The following is a 12,212-nucleotide window of genomic DNA, read 5'->3' as shown; positions in this document are numbered from 1 at the left end:
TTGTATAGCTAGTGCGTGATCTTAAAGCTATTGATTTCAGAAAATTCACTTTTAATAAGCTAGAATCTTTTGATGTGTTTGTGGTGACATTTCTTAATATACTTGGTCGAGATATAGATAATGTCTGTGGTTGTGAAAATGTTTTTGTTCAAGTCTTTTGAGCAATTAAACTATGATCTAACTAAGGCCGTTCCTTGTTTGTTTTTGAACCTAGAGGTCACACAGGGCCCCTGGTCAATTTAGGTACATTTGTTTCTGATTTGGTCATGCTTTTAGGTTTTGTTACTCCTACTGTCTCATTTAAGGTTGTTGGCAATGCTAGGTTTAATCGTCATTGAATTGGATGATCTTACTATTCCTTTCCTCACTCATAGTAATAATAATCTATTGTTTACAGTGTTCTCCAGATAAAGAAATGGTCCTACGGGGTTTCTAGATAATGCATCAGCCTTGGTATTAAGTTTTCCTGGCTTGTATTTCAAAGAGTATTCATAATCGGTAAATTTAAACATCCAGCGCATTCAACGCTGACCTGGATCTGTTTTTGTATGCATTCAATTCAATGGCTCATAATCAGCTACAAGAACAAATTTATTCTCTAATAAATACGAAAAAAATGATGCATTGCGTATAGTGCAGCTAAGCATTCCTTTTCAGTCGTAGACTAATTAATTTTAGATTCATTTAGAGCTCTTGAAAAATAGGCGACAGGATTGTCAAACCCAACTTTTCCCGACTTAATACCGCTTCAATGACGTAGTCAGATGCATATATTGTCAACTTACATGATTTACTAAAGTCGGAAAATTGTAAAATAGGTTGTCATCGATGGTCTTATAGTATTTGAAAACTCTTTTTTGCACTTCCGTCCATTCGAATTTTTCTCCCTTTTTTAATAAATCTGATAATGGCTCAGCTATTTTTAAAAAATCTTCAATAAAGCGTCTACAGTATCCTGATAGTCCTAAGAATTGTCTGATATTCTCCATAGTTTTTGGTTGGGGAAATTCTCTAACGGCCTGTATTTTTTTGGGGTCTGGTTCAATTCCTCGTTGACTTACTATATGCCCAAGAAATATTACTTCTTTCCACAGAAATTCAACCTTATCTGACAAGAGTACCATATGCGCTGATCTTAATCGGTCAAAAAGTAACCTAACTTTACAGTCATGTTCTACTAGATTTTTTGCGTAAATAATAATATCATCTAAATAAACTAACATCTTAACATTTAATGAACCTCCCAAAATGAGATCTATTAGTCGTTGGAATGAGGCAGGTGCATTTTTTAAATCTTCAGGCATCCGTCTGTATCGGTAATGTCCATGGAGTGTCGTGAATGAGGTTTTATACTCATCATGTTCAGCCATAGAAATTTGTTGAAATCCACTTGCTAAATCAAAAACTGAAAAATATACGGATCCTCCTAACTAATCCATAATATCTGCGATGTTAGGCAATAGATATGCATTACCAGTGGTCTTTTTATTAAGTTCTCGGAAATCGATCACTACCCTCTATCTTGGATTTCCATGGCTATCAGGTTTTTTAGGAAAAATCCAAAGGGGTGAATTATAGGTTGATGACGAGGGCTCAATTACTCCATCATTCAGTTTTTTTACTACGTGCTCGTCTAAAACTTTTTCATGTACTGGTGGGTGACGATATTGTTTAGTGTTAATAGGAATGTTACTTTCCGTTGGGATTTCATGCGCAACAAGATTAGTATAGGGTAAGGGGTCTCTTGGTAACAAGAAGATGTCTGGAAATTTGGATATTAGTCGATAAATTCGGTCTCATCCTTCCAGGTTTAGATGCCCGGTATGCACAAGTTATTTTAGATTTTTTATTCTATCTTGTTTGTTTTTGATAAGTGGTCTTTCATATTCGCTACGAGTTTCTGGATCAAATTCAGGTGCAATATATTCGAAGGGTAGAATTTCTCTTGGATCTATTTTAACCGCGATATCATTTTCATTAGTATTTATCGCCATAAAGTTACATTCACCACTCTCATTTTTTACAATTCCTTCGCCTAAATATACTTCATCACGCCCTACATCGACTCGTGGTAAGTATCCCTCCGTCGAATTAGTATTAATTAAATTAATTCTTACTATCTGACGTGTTCGAGCCGTTTAATTCATTATTTTTACTATGTTTCTCACTTTTATCAGTTTCATTATCAGTGGGCTTCATAAAATTATCACCCCTTTCTGATAAAATCAATTTGTCAAATTCATCTCAAAAATGAGAATTAGCTTTGATGTCTCCAAATTTTTCGTATTTAGGTGTATTTGATTTCTCAGGCCAGCCTACGATATATTCATCATAAACTTTTGTTAATCTTAAGGCACGCTGTCTCTTTGTTAGTGTTAAGGGTGGTGGTGAAGATTCGACTTTTTTGTGCTTGTTTTTTAGTCTTATTGATTTTTTTTTTTTTTTTATTCCTTTCCAATCGCTTTATTGTTTTAACAGTTTTTAAAAGAGAAATGGGGTTCATTACGTCAACATCTAATACTGTAACATCGTGATAATACGATAGTATGGCTCGTCATTCTTTACGAAAGTTTCAACCCACTAAACCGCCATCTTTGATCGGAAAATCGTTAGGGATTACATAAAAAATTAAAAGTTTCCCTTGTATAGTCATATTCGTTGTTCCTTCAGTTAAAACTAAGTGGGGTGTACTTCCAGTAAGATAAATAATTTCACTATTCTCTACACGTGAATATGGGCGAGCTAATGTAATTTAATCAGGTTTATGGCAGTGCTATTATTGAGCATGAGTGTGATTCAGCGGTTTTTCCCTTCTGGGATTGACAACGTTATGCTTGTAGGCTCGTCATCTACGCCAAGTCCCTGGCACGTATCGATGTGGACGGTTTCGATTATGTTGCTATGTTCATTACTTGCGCTAAAACATTCGGTGTGGGGGTTGAATTCTGTCTTTAGGGGCTCACTTCTGGTTTGTACTGATTTTGAAAATTCTGATTCTGATAATTAGGATTGAAACTTCGTGGGTTATAACCATTATAATTATTACTTTTAGGGTATCTATTATAATTCCGATCTCTGCCTTGAGCTCTCCGCACAGGCAAAGCATATACGCGTCCGCGCACACTGCACTATATGGGATGTTACGCATCATTCATGAACATGCTTCTTTGAATGGTGTTTGTTGTTTCTTTAAAAATAGCACTAAGAGAACTTGTAATAAACAAACAAATAGCTAGAGATCTTAACCACGCTTTGCTACCAATTTTTGTTAAATATTTAATAGTAATTATTTAACTTTTTTACTGAAGTAAGGTTTTTATTCATGCATGCATTTCTGTAGTTGATAATTTATAAATAAATATTTAGATATTTTTAAGCGTCAAAAAAATAAAAAAAATAAAAAAAATAACGATCGTGGGTCTTAAACTCGTAATCTTTGGGTCTAAAACAGAGTGCATAACCAACTGAGCTAACATACGGCAAGACGTAATGTTCTAAGAATTTAAATGTGTTTATGGCATGTACCGAAGCTTAACCTTTACTTGTATGTGCTTCTTTTGATTGAATTTGAATTTTTTTTTACATAAGTTGTACTTACTTGGATATTTTACTTTTCCTCGAGTTCTGAAGAAAAGCTTTTATGCACGGACCTGCAAGTGCGACAGGACTCCAGAAATTAGCTTAGCTTAAAATTTTTTTATGTTGAAATTAGTAATAAATCTAGGTATGTGATCGAATTTGGTAATTGAAAATCAGCTGCTTGGGATTTTGTTTACTTAGGTAATAAACAACAGCACGGACAAGTGAGCGCGTTGGATCGTTAAGGATTAGTGGTTTGGGATTTTGTTTGTTTATCAGATGAATATACACTCGAAATTTGATTTTTTTTTTTTTGGATCCATGGTCTATTGTCAAGTAGAAGATGAATCTTGGTCTTGCCGTAAATTGCACTTACTGGTATAACCTTCTATTCTCTATTTATGGGTTAAAGATCAGGCTGGTTTATAAAATTGTCTACATGGCACTACTTGAATTACCACTAACGTATTGCAATGAAGTTATATGTAAAAAACATTTTCTATGAATATTAAACAATTTATGTACTGATATTTTAATCCTTTTATAAACTGTTATGACGGAGCTACTCGAAATGAGAGCCGAGACATTCTGAGAACCATTGAACTAACATAGCACCCACGTTGGGCATCTCAGACGCCCAACTCCGAGCTGTAGCGTTACCAGCTTCAAGCTGCAGTAGTCAGTGCTGCTTCGTTTACTCGAGCTTCGCCCAGATGCGTAAATGCCCCTCCTTTCATCTCTTCGAGAGCGAGTCGGCCTCCGAAATTCTCCGTTATTTTCCCTTTCTCTCTCCTCTTATGCCTTTTCGTCTTCTAGGGGAGTGGTCCTAACGGACCTGTCCCATGCGGTGAGGTTAGTTTTTAGTCGGTAGGCACTGTGAGGGACTAGGTATACGTACAAGTATCTATCGCCAATTTGAATTCAATCTGATACCTCTTAACACCATCTATCCGATTTACTAGAAAAAGAATACATAAAAGAAATGTAATAGCGCCTGTATCATGATGGTATGGAATACTTATGTGTATACCGAAACACACAATAGTTGCGAATTGCGGCAAAATATGCAAATCATTCGAGCCGCCTAATCAAAGCTACCGACGCTGCTGCTTCTCTGAGGGTATGAAAGGCCAATGCAAGACCATGTTAATTACTTTTGCCATCAGCACCGAGTCCGGTGCTTTGACTAGGGAGCTCTGCTCTTCAAAGCACTGTTGTAATTTCATACATCGCAATAAATAGCGAATTGATGTATATATAATATATATGTGTATATATATATATATATATATATATATATATGTCTACTTCTTATTATATTATATTATTCACTTTGAATATTTCTCTGGCTACACGGGTGACGAAGAGGCTATTACAGTCTCCAAGTTTTCCCCGTACATCAGTGAATCCTCCCTTGTGTTCCTCGGGTAAGGAGCGGATCTTCGGGCAGTACGAACCGGAGCTATCCTCTAGGTAAAGGAGTTGATGTACCTGCGAATCTTCAGGGCAATACGAACTGGAGAGACCCCGGGGCATCAGCGACTTACCGCACCCAACAGGAACAAAAGAGAGTCAATAAATTCTTATTAAGTAATATCGTAATACCACGGGCCGTTGTGTACCACGAGTCAGGGGCATTACGAACCTGATTACGTCCCTACACACTCCCTCTGAGGTATCTCGTAACACGAATTGGGGGCAATACGAATCCAACTTCATACCTACGGGTCCTCATTGCTTCCCATCCCTTTTAAAGGTGAATCCATAAATACTAACACACATGAATATATGACGTCACGTGCAAGAACTGGAAAGTAATATTGATTAAATTTACATTAAAAACATCTCTATATAATCACGACCCTCGTAGCACACTGGGTGAATCCTATACTACCGCCAGAATAGCCGGGGTGTCTATGAAGATTTTCTCCTCCTCATTCCTTCAAACAAAAACAAAAAAAAAAAAAGAAAAAAACAAAAAAAAGTGCTGCTTCGAAGTTGGTTACTTCGAAGTTAGTGTTGCGGGAATCCTAATTTGGAAACAGTGTTACTCGAACATTTTTGAATTGACGTACATTTAAATTAGGGTTAATGTCATTCGAATTTAGAAATGTAAAAACTCAATATTCATTGAGCTGTAAGATGTCAGTAAGTTGGTTATCTCAAAGTACCAAATTTTTTTCAATGTACTCATCTGTGATCGTGAGGTACGTGATTTCGTATAATTTTATTTAATTCTTGTTAGGATGGAAAAAAATATAATATGTGTACTGGTCGAAGGTTGCGGTGATTTAATTTTACGTTGTTTTCTTGTGATTATGCAAATTATTAAATAAAGTTTTTGCACGCGTAATCGAAATTATTATCAATACGAACACATACAAAATTAAGATTACAAAATAAATTTAATAATTCCAGCGAGCCCCGATGGCTAGGACAAGTTTTGGAGCTTTTTATAAACATAAGTAATTTTTGACTGTAGTTTACACAGATCTCCTTTAGCGCAGATGGATCGCATGTAAGTTCGTCGTTTTGTTTTTGCATTGTTGGGCTCGAATCTTCATCTATGTGATTTGACTTTTTTTATACTACTTTTATTAGTTATTCATTAACTGTTTTGTCCTTAAAGTCTTTTATTACGATTAATTAGGCAGACACGTAAGTTAAAATTCAATTTTAAATACGGTAGCGAATGTTTATCATGGTGCAAAACTTAATTTTTTTTCGCACGTTGCTACAAAAAGTAAAAATAACTAAAATTTTTAAATCAATTATTTCGAGACTTTTACGTTTGTGCATGTATTTTTTATTGATTTGTAAACGATGCTTCACTTTTTTACACCTAAAACGACATGAAATAAGTGATCGGCATAATTTAAAGTAAGAACTGAATATTAATTATTAAGTTATTTACATACAATATCCTCTGGGATATTTTTCTCTTGAAATAGCAAACAACTAATTTTTTGTATCGAAAAAAAGTTATAATAAAGTAATTTTCGTAAGATACAAATATCCAAGCTTGGAGCTTATTGGACAATGACAATAAAATTATTCAAGGTATTTAATATTTAATTTAAATTTAAATGCTTATAGAAGTATTCATAATAGAAGAGTGTGAAAAAAACCTAAAAAATAACTAGTAAGACCACCGAAACAAAGAAAAGTCTTCGTCAACACTGAGATTCGAACTCAAGAATGCAACAACGAAGTGATAAATATGCGTGCAAGCTGTCTGTGCTACGAAAGCTCTGTGTATCTTATTGTCAAAATTTAATCATGTTTATGGTGAAACTCTGAAGCTTGTCCTAAATATTAAGACTCGCTATAATTGTTACATTTATTTAGCAATTTTAATTTGGTATTTATTTGTGATGATAATAATTTTTATTACACGTTTGAAGACTTTGTTTTATAATTTGCGTAGTTTGATCATGTACTCACAATTATGCATCATCCAGATAGTACAACGTTACTATAATATGTACAAATTAGTGCACGTCTAACAAAAAGTTATAAAATAACATTGTCGAGGAGCGAGAAGAGTAGAGAGATTTTTCACACAATTTTTTAATCATATGAGATAAATAAAGAACAAAGATCATAATGTTCGTATATAGTTAATGTAGGCGTTAAATGTTTATGAACTTCCGAATCCTCGGTAGTCGAGTGGAGAAGCGAGTTTGTGTCACACGCGTGCTCTAGCTATCTTGGGTTCGATTCCACTTGGTTGCAGACTTTTTTTCTGATATAAGTGTATATCGGAAATTGGAGTTAGTGTAATTACAGAAGGGAAAAACCTACTTTTCAACGAAATAGTTTTTCATTTGAATTCTATTTTTAAGTTTCGTGGGATAAAAATTAATACTTTTAGAACTCTTTATGAACTGAAATTGTAGAAAAAATAACTCTTGGCAAACTCTCAGAGAATTCAAAAAAGGGGACATAAGAAGGATACTATAGGAATAATTTAAGAATACTTCAGACACACTTTGCAAATACCAAAACAAGTTCGTTACTGAATTTATAAAGAACTCTTTAAGAAATGTGGATGCCGGCTGGGTAAGGATCGCACATGAAAAAAGATTCGTAAACAAGATGGGTGATTTGAAGACGAACAAAATGAGTTGGGTTCAGATCAGCTCAGCCGTTTTTTCGCAAATCGCAAAAAACGGCCATTTTGAGCCTTTTTTTCGAAATTCAATTACACGCATTAAATACAATATTGAGAGCTGAAATTTTAACACAAGACAGATATCATAGCCTTTCTTGTACGCACGAAATTTCAGCTTAATAGGTTTTAAACTTTTCGCGAACCGCAGCAAACACCGAAAAAAGGACTTTCCGAAAAATTGCTATTAAAAAGCTGTTAGCCAACATAGGTACACTTTGTAATCGTATTTCTCTTCGTATATATTTACTCTACTAGTACCGGAAACTCCATTTATTTTTATCAATCGAATGTGTCTTGAAAATTCATTGCAAAAAACGGCTTTTTGCTCTCCGGTCAGTGGAATTGGTGTTTTGACTAGCCGCTGCTGAAGAGCTCGCCCTCTTTCTGCATGCACGTTTTCCTCGAGCGCGTTTAAAACGAAATGTGCTTTTTTTGCAATCAATTTTTTAGATACTTCTAATTGGTAAAAATGAATGGCATTTTAGGTACTTGTAGAGAAAATATAGAAAAAGCAAAATACATTTTCAAAATGTAGCTATATTAGCAAACAAGTTGTTAATGGCCATTTTTCGAAAGGACCTTCTTTCGGTTTTGGCTGTGGTTCGCGAAAAGCTTAGAACCGATAAGGCTGAAATTTTGTGTGTATGAGAGCAATGATATCTGTCTTTTGTAAAAATTTCAGCTCTAATTATTGTACGGAATTCTAGTTATTGAATTTCGAAAAAATGGCTTCAAATGGCAGTTTTTTGTGATTTCCGAAAAAAACGGCTCAACTGAAATGTACCCAGCGCGGCTCTTTTTGTTCAACTTTAAATTGCACATATATTTCAGGACACACTTTTTTCATGCGATCCTTCGGTTTTTTTCTCGACGCGAAAAACATGTATTGGACATTTTTTCCATTTTTTGGGGGCGATTGCTGACATTTTTTCTTGTTAAATTCTGTTTCAATTTTTTTATAATACATTAAAAATACTACCCTACTTTTTTCGAGCTATGCAAAATTTTCGGGATATCGTTATGATTTTTAGCAAATTCTACCATGCTATAAACTTTATAGCATCCTATAGCTATTTTGTAGTTTAATATAGCTACAATTAGGTATATAGCTATTCCTAGTAACTATGATTATAGCTATCAATTTTTATCTGAAAATATTAAACTTTAAAGTACTGTACTGTAGAATTTATTAGTTTAGGTGTTAACTTTAATAGCTATTCAATTTTTGTTTTACAAATTATTGATTATGGAAAAAATTTATTTAGCAAAATAACTGACAAACCTGATTTATGTGCTCTCTTGTGACACAGACGACCTTCCATATCTGCTGGCTCAAAATAAACCTTAAATAATTCTTTGTAATCAAATTTCATAACTTGTTGGATTACTTCTAAACAAGTGTTTCTAAAAAAAATATGTTACAGTTAGTTGCTAGACACCACTGTTTTCATGAGGATGTATGTACCATAATAGATGCAAATGACTAAACACATAGTTGACAAAAAAGATAAATTCCTACTTTATAATGAGATGCTTACGTATAATCGTTGTCAACTACCGCAAGTTCAGGTTACAGTAACTGCATGAACACATAATTGACCTCAACTATAAATTTGTACTTTAAAGTGTGATAAGGTAGTATACGTATACACGTTCTTGACTGATCTGAACTTATTTCGGAACGCTTCAATATTGTTCTCCTGACGTCTGAGTGTCTGACACTAATGGGTTAGTGTGTTTCTAAGTTTAAGTGGCCACTGTTCTTATAACTATTGCCACCCCAGCCCCAGCTCGTAGAAAATCAGTAATTTATTGATAAACAAATTTATCAACGTACTACACTGAAAGCGTTTTTAACACCGTAAAGCTCAGCAATATTGTGACTACTAGAGGTTAGAAGCCTTCATGGATAAGTAACTCTGACTTTTCTTGCTTCAAATGCCTAACTGGGTCCGTACCATATAACTTTTTTTTGCTTTGCAGGCCTATGTTATAACATAGGCCGATGTACTGAAAATAGTTACACATGGTACGAGTACGACCCCTGCCACAGGCAAGATTGACAACAGTACGCAATTGTGGCCAAGTATTCGCAGCGCACACCTCGAAATTTGAAATACTACAGCTCGACGCTAGATGGACTGTAGAGTGTTGGTAGTGGGGACGCCACAGCTCAGAGTTTGGCACTCTAAAGACGAAACTTCGTGCTAGCGAGTAAACGCGAGATTTCGAACTGTAGCGAGTTTAACGTTGAATCATATTAGTTATTAAGTCAATTAGGTAATAGGTTCACTGATTTATTTTTATTCTATAGACTTCATAATATAAAATTCAAATAGTCCTTTATAAAAAAAGGGAAAAAAATTAATTGAATTTTAAGTTGTCTGTAAAAGTAAACTATAAATTAAATTTTAATGTAAATATAGGAAAGTATAAATATAGAAAAAATTGAACTAAGCCATATTTTGTTTTTTTATTTCTCAATTTTAATGAATACGTACACGAAGCATTTATAGCGTAATTTTAGCAGTAACTAGACATTACATACTATATTTATTCGTATCTCGATACAATATAATGCTGGCTATTTTTTTTAACTAATAAAACTGGGTCTAATAGAGGGAGGTTTTTCAGAGAGTACAATGCAGTAGCATTATTGTTCAATAAAACCTTGAAAGCTTCATATTTATGGTCATTGTAAATTGTATTAATTTTGCTCGCCAAAAATTTTATCTCACGATTGATACCATATATTTTTTCGATTTCAACAAACTTTGGACCATTATCATCTACTTCGCTTACAAAAACAGCCCCTAAAGAATATTTTCTTTCATTCGCAATTACAAAATTATAACTTTTAGCAATTTGTTTCGTTGAAACAATTTTCACATCAGATTTTTCCTGTATAGATCCAAACACTATATATCATTACTTACATTCTCGCAATATTCTTCTACATAGCATTGATGCAATTGATTTTTAATTGCAATTGTTATCGGTAAATTTATTCTGCAAGATGTACCTACAGCTATACTGTTTAAAAATCGATTTGTCCTTTCATCAGACATGCTCTACAAGTGAACTACTGGCCCGAATTTTTTCATAACAGTCGGGATGTGAACAGCAAAATGCATTTTTGGTATAAGACGAAGTTTCTCCCCTCAAGTGCCAAACTCTAAGCTGTGGCATCCCCACTACCAACTCTCTACAGAGTCCATCTAGTGTCGATCTGTAGTATTTCAAATTTTGAAGTGTGCAGCGCTGTGAATATTTGGCTGCTGGCATACTGTTTTTACTTTGACTCGCACTGCTCGCTCAGTATGGTGCATTCAATAGCTTACGTTCTAGAGTGCTTAGACCTGCAAGTGCTGCAAATTTTTGATCTATAAAGCAACACCACTTCTTTCTGTGTAGAAGGTGCTCTTTCAAAAAATACAAGTATTAAAAATTGCTCCCTCTCATTTATTCAGTTAACGCAAATTAAAGTATCCTACGACAAGCGAAACTTCGCAAGTTTATATCTCAGCTAATTAATAATACAATTTACATTAAAACGATTCTTACTGAAAAAAAGTGCTCTTTCAATCTACAAATTGCTCTATCATCTAATTGTCATCATAATTTTTATATTATTAATAAAAATCTATTTGTTGATATTGCTATGGAATACATAGTTTCTAGGAAATTTTCGCGTTTCATCAGTTAGCTGCATCTACTTTTGTATACATACATATCCTCCGCTCGCATGTATAGCAGGAGCATGCTGTAGCAGACGACATTAGAAGTATAAGGATGCGTTCAGACGCAAGCTCAATACTTTCTGCATTCAAATGGATTGCAGATTGCTATTGACGATCCATGTGAACAGGGTACACTGTGCAATTGCCGTTTGCAGAGGAGGTAATAGACAGCTGTCTGTTTAAAATGTGTATTATGCATATTTGTAGGTTATAATTAACGTGGAGACGAATTATTTGTTTGTAAAAAAAAGTGGAAATACGATTTCAATCATAAGTGTTCTATTTCGATGAAAGACTTTCATACCAAGAAATAATAATTTCGTAGCTTACCCTGCCTATAAACTTTTTTGAGATTGAAATCATACTTCCACTTTTTTTTACAAACAAATAATTCGTCTCCACATTAATTATAACCTATAAATATGCGTAAGAAACATTTCAAACAGACAGCTGTCTATTACCTCCTCTACAAACAGCAATTGTACAGTGTGCCCTGTTCACGTGGAGCGTCAATAGCAATCTGCAATCTATTTGAATGCACGGGTGCGAGAGAGATCGCCCTCACTCTCGCACTCGCGCATTCAAATAGATTGCAGAAAAGTATTGACTATTTTTTTAAAAGAACGTTTTATTCGTGTAAGTGATACATATTTTGGTTAATACAAGCTAGAATTGAACGTACAAAGATATCGCTCATCATTTTAGCTGATGCTATGTAC

General features: G+C 34.3%; 1 protein-coding gene across 2 annotated transcripts in view; it reads right to left on the bottom strand.

Moving 5' to 3' along the window:
- The window catches only part of LOC106647054 (pleckstrin homology domain-containing family J member 1), a 122,201-nt gene that overhangs the window by 54,047 nt on the left and 55,942 nt on the right, over positions 1-12,212 (bottom strand). Inside the window, exons 1-2 of one of the 2 annotated variants that reach the window (XM_014363307.2) lie at positions 9,292-9,750; positions 9,036-9,157 (exon numbers count right to left, since the gene is read on the bottom strand). In XM_014363307.2, coding sequence (XP_014218793.1) covers positions 9,036-9,126 — 91 coding nt within the window. In that variant the 5' untranslated portion in view covers positions 9,127-9,157; positions 9,292-9,750. Of the gene's footprint in view, positions 1-9,035; positions 9,158-9,291; positions 9,751-12,212 lie in introns of those variants that run through there. The other variant, XM_089595282.1, reaches the window with a different exon arrangement.

The sequence above is a fragment of the Copidosoma floridanum genome, unplaced genomic scaffold (assembly GCF_036245765.1).
Source record: "Copidosoma floridanum isolate Cflo_tuat_1 unplaced genomic scaffold, Cflo_Japanese_pri ptg000002l, whole genome shotgun sequence".
Lineage (NCBI taxonomy): Eukaryota > Metazoa > Arthropoda > Insecta > Hymenoptera > Encyrtidae > Copidosoma > Copidosoma floridanum.
Note: the sequence above shows the minus strand (reverse complement) of the source record. Positions and strands in the feature narration are given on the sequence as shown.